General features: G+C 43.9%; 1 protein-coding gene across 1 annotated transcript in view; it reads left to right on the forward strand.

The window, feature by feature from the left end:
- Positions 1 to 3,455, forward strand: part of LOC122941967 (polycystin-1-like) — a 103,461-nt gene extending 100,006 nt beyond the window's left edge. The window contains exons 47-48 of the mRNA XM_044299462.1: positions 100 to 375; positions 2,536 to 3,455. Coding sequence (XP_044155397.1) covers positions 100 to 375; positions 2,536 to 3,159 — 900 coding nt within the window. The 3' untranslated portion in view covers positions 3,160 to 3,455. The remainder of the gene's footprint in view (positions 1 to 99; positions 376 to 2,535) is intronic.
- Positions 3,456 to 9,547: the final 6,092 nt, after the last annotated feature.

The raw sequence follows: 9,547 nt of genomic DNA on the forward strand, positions 1-9,547 counted from the left end.
TTTTCTTTTTATATCAAGTTACTAGGTGGGTGTTCTTCATGGACAGGTTTGTTCCCACCATATAATGTTGTATTTATCTCTCATATAATCTCCATTTAGGTATCCTATGTGAAAGAACCTACAGTCTTTCTTCATACTCTACGGCATGGTTCTGGTCTTCAGTATGTACTAAAGCGTTTCCCTTTGGTAGGATTATGTCTTGGAGTGGTCCTGTTTGTAGTCTTCAGAGGGTTTCTATGTGGTTTAGTACTTAGTGTCCATCGCAATATTCGAGCTGAAAACTACTGCTCAGCCTTGGAACCTCAAGACCATGAGATGATTGATTTTCTTGTCAAAAGGTTCAGATTATGGTTGGGAGTCAGCAAAGTAAAAGAGGTAAAAATATTTCTTTATTATATAGTCTTTATATAAGACTTCACCCTTGTGAAGTTGATGGCATGACATCAGAAGACTTGACATTATTATTGGGGTTTTGGCTACTTTCACATTAGCGTTTTTTGCGGATCCGTCATGGATCTGCAAAAACACTTCCATTACAATAATACAACCGCAGCTCTCTACAGGACAGGCAATATGTGTCTAATCATGGGGGTCCCACTAACTGGATACTAATCAATCATGCAAAAGGGGGTCCTTTGTCCCCCGTTTCAATGGAGTAGTGGTCACTGTCGCTGAAATTTAGGACAAGTCCCAAACTAAGGGACTACAACCTCGCTTGTCTGTGGGATTCAAATTAGTTAATATGTTCTTCCCATGTGCCAGGGGATGCGGTGGACCGAAGAATAAAATACCCAGACACTTTGCTGGTTAACGGATTCTCTGCCGGGCGACGCCCATAGAGCCAATTTTATTAGTTATACATTGGGGATGTAACCCCCCCCCAACCTTAGCTATCAATTTGAATATGTCCAATCACAAGCATTTATTAAAGCAACCAATCAGAAGCATAATGGTATGGAAAAATACATCTAGACATTACAGCGGGTGCCTGCTCCACACATTTCATAATGTCTCAGTGTCTGAGTAGTTCTCTATTTGCCGTATCTAAGTTCTCATAAATGTTGTAAAACAGAACCAGGAAACTATATTCCTTAATTCAGCATAAAAATTAAAGCTCTTCATATATGTTATATTAGCCCTAAACATTTAAAGAGGACCTTTTATAGATTTTTCTTTTAGTTTAATTAAATTCCTTTCTATGCTAATGCTGCCACCCTGCCTGTTTTTTTTTTTTAGAATATTGCTTGTACGCCCCGCTGTGCCCCCCCCCCCCCCGCAGTATGTTAATACTGAGCAGCGGTACAGAAAGGAAGAGACGTCAGGGTTTTTCAATGGGCGTCTCCTTCTCCCTGGCTGTGCCGCGATCCAATCACAGCGGAGAGCATCAAAGCCACAGAGAAAAAATGCTCACCTTCTCCCTGGCCGTGATGCACTGTGATGGGACCGCGGCACAGCCAGGGAGAAGGAGACGCCTATTGAGAAACCCTGGCATTTCCTCCTCCCTGTACCGGGAAAACAGCGGGCGTACAAGCGATAAAAAAAAAAAAAAAAAGGCAGGGTGGCAGAATCAGCAGGGGGTACCCGGCAAAGAAAGGTGTTTAATTGAACTAAAAAGAAAATCTGTGAAAGGTCCTCTTTAAGCATAAAATTTTAAAATGGAGAATACTTGACCAGTGGCGTACAAGAGAAGTAAAGGCCCCATAGCAAGGATCAAACCAGGCCCCCCACACAGGACAGAAGGGTTTCCGCCTAAAACCCTTTCGGTGACCCTTGGGCCATTTTTCCCACTGCCTCATTTGCTAAAAGTGGTTCCTTTAGAGGTTAGAGTCCTGACCAAGTTTTTACCACCAGTAGAAGAGGAGAGGATCCCAACTGGGCCCCCTCTTGCCTTGGGCCCCATAGCAGTCGCATGGTCTGCCGCTATGGTAGTTACACCTCTGTACTTGACAATTAACTAAAATTAGCACAATTCATGTTCATTAACCACTTAATTTCTTTCATAGTGACACATGTACATGGTTGCTCCATTCAGTCTCTGTAGGATTAAGGAAGATAGCCCAGTACAGTGCTTGGTTATCTCTCAATGTGAAAGGAGCAATAGTGTGAATGTCTGAACACCACTCCATTCAAACAGGTGAAAAGGGACTCTCATTTTTGTGATAAGTGGGGATATCCAACGATCAGACGACTTACCACTTATCCTGTAGATAGCTAATAAGTGTTCATTATTGGAAAACCATGGCTAATTGAATTAGGCAAAATAAACACCCTACACATCCGTAGCCAGTTTGCCCCAAAAATTTCCTTCCTTCGTTAAGTAATGGGAATCAATTAAACAACATTCTCCTGCCTTAATTATTATAATCCATTTGACATTACTTTTTAGTGGAGAATTCAAAAGTTGAACTACTTTAACTGTAAAGAATCCTTTCCTGCATTGATATCATACTGAAGATAACTTATGATTAAACTGATAATTCTGATATTCAGTCAGTTCATCTTCTGTTCCAATTATCTTAACTTTCCCTTTTCTAGTATCGTCACACAGTGAGATTTGAAGGTTTGCATTCTGGCTTAACGAGACCTTCCACGGCATCTTTCCGCGGTCGATCCATGAGTGTTCTGTCAAATCACGCCTCTACTTTCCAGCATGAAGATGTGGTATCACCAACCAGCCCTAGACCTTTATTTTCACCGGGTCTAGCTGTGGAACACCTCCCTACGGCAGTGAATGACCTACTAGACAGGATGGATAAAGTAACTACCGTCCTTAGAGAAGTGTGCACCTTGGAGCGGAAACTGAAGCTCTGGCAAATCAGACAACAGTCTTGCAAAGTTCCCAATAAAGACGTAATGTTAGTTCCAGATAATCCTAAACAACTTCCATTGCCACGTACCTACAGTACTTTTTCAGAGTCTGCTCTCACCCGTCTAAAGTATAAAGGACCTATGTCAGATAACTACTCCAGGGCTACTCCAGAAAGTGCAGGCTTACTAGTCGCCCCTGGTTCTGCCGGTAAGTTCAAGACCCTCCTGTCCATGAGAAGACCTCACAGTGAAGAAAGATCGGGTGTTCGGAAACTAAATGAAGTTGTGGTTCAGCCCATCCCCCAGAAACGTAGAGCCTGGGACTCCGAGAAGCCTGGAGATGCTGTGTGATAGAAAATATTGTCTATGTAAGAATCTTAAAGGGGTTATTCCATGATTTATTATTCTGTTAATGAAAAAATGAAAATCAAGTTATCATATAGTACTTGACAGTTTCTTTATAACAAACGTAGAACCAACCCTGCACCTCACATGGATCCAGAGATCTCCTCATTCATTGCACCAATTACTCTGCTATATTTACAGGCATGTCCTTTCTACTGCAGATGGTGGCAGCTGAAGGATGGAACCAAGCATGTGCTTCTATCTCAGTGAGCAAGACGCAGAAATTAGAGAATGAATAAAACAGCAGGTGGCGCTATACAGATAGATTTGACTAAATAACTCAGCGGCTATACTGCATTTTTAATTACATGCAATTACAAAAGTATTTAGATCCAGGTGCTGGCTTGAAAAATGTAGAATATTTTCCATGGGACAACCCCTTTAACGCTCGTTTGCCTTTCAGTGGATTCATTACAAGATTTCCTTCCAAAGAACTACAATTACATCAATCAATCCTGAAAATGGCTACATTGGTCAAGTAATTTTATGTTTGGTGACCTCATTGTTGGCACGTTGAATCCCAAATATTCCCAATAAATCAAGTTTCTTTGTAAGAATCATAAAAATCTGCAGCATGCTCTCAAGACTTTTCTAATTAATTTGGCTGAGAGTCCGTAAATCTCTTTTGCATTGTACTGTAATGTTTTAAAGGGGTTCTCTAACTCAGGGTGCATGCTGTAAAAAAACAAACAAAAAAAACCCTCACCTGTAACTGGTGCTCCAGTGTCAACAAACACCTCCTCCTCCGCTTTTCCTCAGCCTGACTTCTTGCAGAGAACCTGATGCGTCTCTGGCTGACTTGCTAATTGTCCTTGAAGGAGTTACGCCATGATTGATGCGAAAAATGAAAATCAGACATCATACAGTACATGGCAATCTGTTTCTAACAAAACTAGAACCAGCCCTGAGTCCAGAGATCTCCACATTCACTGATTCAATTGCTCTTCTAGATTATCTTCAGCTTGGCATCTAAGGGGGCATGTCCTTTCTGCTACAGCTCTCTCCCTGTTACTGCCACAGATTCTAACAGAACATATGGCTGGTGGCAGTTGAAGATTTAAACTGAGCACGTGTGACCAGCTCAGTGAGATGGACAAAAAATAATAAGGAAAATAACAAACAGCAGGTGGCGCTATACAGATACATTTTATTGATTAGCTCAGTGGCTATACTAAATTTGTAATTACATGCAATTACAAAAGTATTCAGATCCAGATCTAGGCCCGGTCATGTTATTTGACACAACCCCTTTAATAAAAGCTATAATCCTAAATGGTATACTTTTGTCAAACCTATGCTTAGATCGGTGACCCCTTCCAAATTCTGCTGTGGCCTTCCTATTACTACTTATTCTCCTTTGTCGAGGTCATCTAGTGTACAAACACTCATCATGTTTCCTAATGATGAACTATGACAGATATGAGGAAAGGATGGGGTTAGGCAATTGCAACATCTTACCAGCAAATTAACAACCTTCAACCTGCTCCACAGAGTCATAATGAGTAAGTTTAAGGAGAGGATCAAGTTTCTCCTGTCATCAAACACATAATGAAGCTATGAGATTTCTAAGTGTGCAACATGTCAGAAAAAAGGGAGAGATAGCATACTATAATACACTGAGCAGCCATACAATTTAACCACCCGTCTAATAGTGTGCAGCTACCAGACTTGCCGCCAAAACACTGTCCTGCTAAGGGATGGACTTCACAGGACCTATGAAGGTGTCCTGAGGTATCTAGACCCAAGACATTAGAAGTGCATTGACCAGGCTGGAGGTGACACCCAGACACTGTCATGTCACCATGTGTTACTGCTCTCCGGAAGGGATGGTAAGGTGTGGTGCACTCCAATGGGAAATAAGTCCAGAGGGTCAGGGTCTGCAGCAAACCAGTGCACTTTGCTACTGGAGGAACGCCAGTGCAAAACAATACAGGCAATACACTGAGCTGGCTTCTCCAGTCTCCCTTCTGTGCTGAGGAAAGGCCTGAGCTAGCTGTCCCTCTCTATCTCAGGGCTAGTACCCTGGCCAAAGGGCTCGTGGCCCAGGGTCTGTAGCTCAGGCTTCCGGCTGGCTCCCTGGTCAAAGGGCTGGTGACCTATGGTCTGTGGCAGAGTATCCCTGTCTCAGCATTTTCTGTTGGTCAGTCGTGCAGACTGGCAGAGTATCTCCTACTAAACACTGGTCCCTGTCTGCAGACCTCTAGGGGCTCTGACTGCTCTCCTTAGGCTACTTTCACACTAGCGTTAATATTTTCCGGTATTAAGATCCGTTTTTATGCCAATTCCATATTGATATGATCCTAAGTTATACATAAGGGGGAAAACGTTGTACATAATCTATAGGCAGTAGTTGTTGCATTAGATGTTTGCCACAGTAAATTGTTGCATGTGTCAACACACCCATTGTTAAAGCTGGCGTATAAATAGATTCCTTGCAAATTAATAGGACCACACCATAAGACGTTATCTCATAAATCCCCAGCACTAATATACTTAATGTCAGTGGCGTAACTAGAGTGTTATGGGCCCCAGTGCCAACTTTGGATCAGGCCCCCCCCCCCATTTTTAACCACTTCAGCCCCGCTAGGTGAAACCCCCTTCATGACCAGAGCACTTTTTACACTTCGGCACTACACTACTTTCACCGTTTATTGCTCGGTCATGCAACTTACCACCCAAATGAATTTTACCTCCTTTTCTTCTCACTAATAGAGCTTTCATTGGGTGGTATTTCATTGCTGCTGGAATTTTTACTTTTTTTGTTATTAATCAAAATGTAACGATTTTTTTGCAAAAAAATGACATTTTTCACTTTCAGCTGAAAAATTTTGCAAAAAAAACGACATCCATATATAAATTTTTCGCCAAATTTATTGTTCTACATGTCTTTGATAAAAAAAAAATGTTTGGGCAAAAAAAAAATGGTTTGGGTAAAAGTTATAGCATTTACAAACTATGGTACAAAAATGTGAATTTCCGCTTTTTGAAACAGCTCTGACTTTCTGAGCACCTGTCATGTTTCCTGAGGTTCTACAATGCCCAGACAGTAGAAAACCCCCACAAATGACCCCATTTCGGAAAGTAGACACCCTAAGGTATTCGCTGATGGGCATAGTGAGTTCATAGAACTTTTTATTTTTTGTCACAAGTTAGCGGAAAATGATGATGATTTTATTTTTTTTATTTTTTCTTACAAAGTCTCAAATTCAACTAACTTGCGACAAAAAATAAAAAATTCTAGGAACTCACCATGCCCCTCACAGAATACCTTGGGGTGTCTTCTTTCCAAAATGGGGTCACTTGTGGGGTAGTTATACTGCCCTGGCAATTTAGGGGCCCAAATGTGTGAGAAGAACTTTGCAATCAAAATGTGTAAGAAATGACCGGTGAAATCCAAAAGGTGCACTTTGGAATATGTGCCCCTTTGCCCACCTTGGCAGCAAAAAAGTGTGACACATCTGGTATCGCCGTACTCAGGAGAAGTTGGGGAATGTGTTTTGGGGGGTCATTTTACATATACCCATGCTGGGTGAGAGAAATATCTTGGCAAAAGACAACTTTTCCCATTTTTTTATACAAAGTTGGCATTTGACCAAGATATTTTTCTCACCCAGCATGGGTATATGTAAAATGACACACCAAAACACATTCCCCAACTTCTCCTGAGTACGGCGATACCACATGTGTGACACTTTTTTGCAGCCAAGGTGGGCAAAGGGGCCCAAATTCCTTTTAGGAGGGCATTTTTAGACATTTGGATCCCAGACTTCTTCTCACTTTCGGGCCCCTAAAAAGCCAGGGCAGTATAAATACCCCACATGTGACCCCACTTTGGAAAGAAGACACCCCAAGGTATTCAATGAGGGGCATGGCGAGTTCCTAGAATTTTTTTTTTTTTGCATAAGTTAGCGGATATTGATTTTTTTTGTTGTTTTTTTCTCACAAAGTCTCACTTTCCGCTAACTTAGGACAAAAATTTCAATCTTTCATGGACTCAATATGCCCCTCACGGAATACCTTGGGGAGTCTTCTTTCCGAAATGGGGTCACATGTGGGGTATTTATACTGCCCTGGCTTTTTAGGGGCCCTAAAGCGTGAGAAGAAGTCTGGAATATAAATGTCTAAAAATGTTTACGCATTTGGATTCCGTGAGGGGTATGGTGCGTCCATGTGAGATTTTATTTTTTGACACAAGTTAGTAGAATATGAGACTTAGTAAGAAAAAACAAAAACAAACAAAAAATTTCCGCTAACTTGTGCCCAAAAAAATGTCTGAATGGAGCCTTACCAGGGGGGGGGAGGGGGGGGGTGATCAATGACAGGGGGGTGATCAATGACAGGGGGGTGATCACCCATATAGACTCCCTGATCACCCCCCTGTCATTGATCACCCCCCCTGTAAGGCTCCATTCAGACATCCGCATGATTTTTTACGGATCCATGGATACATGGATCGGATCCACAGAACGCATGCGGACGTCTGAATGGAGCCTTACAGGGGGGTTATCAATGACAGGGGGTGATCAGGGTAATCAGGGTGATCACCCCCCTGTCACTGATCACCCCCCCTGTAAGGCTCCATTCAGACATCCGCATGATTTTTTACGGATCCATGGATACATGGATCGGATCCACAAAACGCATGCGGACGTCTGAATGGAGCCTTACAGGGGGGTTATCAATGACAGGGGGTGATCAGGGTAATCGGGGTGATCACCCCCCTGTCACTGATCAGCCCCCCTGTAAGGCTCCATTCAGACATCCGCATGATTTTTTACGGATCCATGGATACATGGATCGGATCCACAGAACGCATGCGGACGTCTGAATGGAGCCTTACAGGGGGGTTATCAATGAAAGGGGGTGATCAGGGTAATCAGGGTGATCACCCCACTGTCACTGATCACCCCCCCTGTAAGGCTCCATTCAGACATCCGCATGATTTTTTACGGATCCATGGATACATGGATCGGATCCACAGAACGCATGCGGACGTCCGAATGGAGCCTTACAGGGGGGTTATCAATGACAGGGGGTGATCAGGGTGATCACCCCCCTGTCACTGATCACCCCCCCTGTAAGGCTCCATTCAGACATCCGCATGATTTTTTACGGATCCATGGATACATGGATCGGATCCACAAAACGCATGCGGACGTCTGAATGGAGCCTTACAGGGGGGTTATCAATGACAGGGGGTGATCAGGGTAATCGGGGTGATCACCCCCCTGTCACTGATCACCCCCCCTGTAAGGCTCCATTCAGACATCCGCATGATTTTTTACGGATCCATGGATACATGGATCGGATCCACAGAACGCATGCGGACGTCTGAATGGAGCCTTACAGGGGGGTTATCAATGACAGGGGGTGATCAGGGTGATCACCCCCCTGTCACTGATCACCCCCCCTGTAAGGCTCCATTCAGACATTCGCATGATTTTTTACGGATCCATGGATACATGGATCGGATCCACAGAACGCATGCGGACGTCTGAATGGAGCCTTACAGGGGGGTTATCAATGACAGGGGGTGATCAGGGTAATCAGGGTGATCACCCCCCTGTCACTGATCACCCCCCCTGTAAGGCTCCATTCAGACATCCGCATGATTTTTTACGGATCCATGGATACATGGATCGGATCCACAAAACGCATGCGGACGTCTGAATGGAGCCTTACAGGGGGGTTATCAATGACAGGGGGGTGATCAGGGAGTGTATATGGGTGATCACCCGCCTGTCATTGATCACCCCCTGTAAGGCTCCATTCAGACGTCCGCATGTGTTTTGCGGATCCGATCCATGTATCCATGGATCCGTAAAAATCATGCGGACGTCTGAATGGAGCCTTACAGGGGAGTGATCAATGACAGGGGGGTGATCAATGACAGGGGGTGATCAGGGAGTGTATATGGGTGATCACCCGCCTGTCATTGATCACCCCCCTGTAAGGCTCCATTCAGACGTCCGTATGCTTTTTGCGGATCCGATCCATGTATCCGTGGATCCGTAAAAATCATACGGACGTCTGAACGGAGCCTGACAGGGGGGTGATCAATGACAGGGCGGTGATCAATGACAGGGGGGTGATCAGGGAGTTTATATGGGGTGATCATGGGTGATCGGGGGTTTATAAGGGGTTAATAAGTGACGGGGGGGGGTGTAGTGTAGTGTGGTGTTTGGTGCGACTGTACTGACCTACCTGAGTCCTCTGGTGGTCGATCCTAACAAAAGGGACCACCAGAGGACCAGGTAGGAGGTATATTAGACGCTGTTATGAAAACAGCGTCTAATATACCTGTTAGGGGTTAAAAAATTCGGATCTCCAGCCT

Source organism: Bufo gargarizans, chromosome 6 (assembly GCF_014858855.1).
Source record: "Bufo gargarizans isolate SCDJY-AF-19 chromosome 6, ASM1485885v1, whole genome shotgun sequence".
NCBI lineage: Eukaryota > Metazoa > Chordata > Amphibia > Anura > Bufonidae > Bufo > Bufo gargarizans.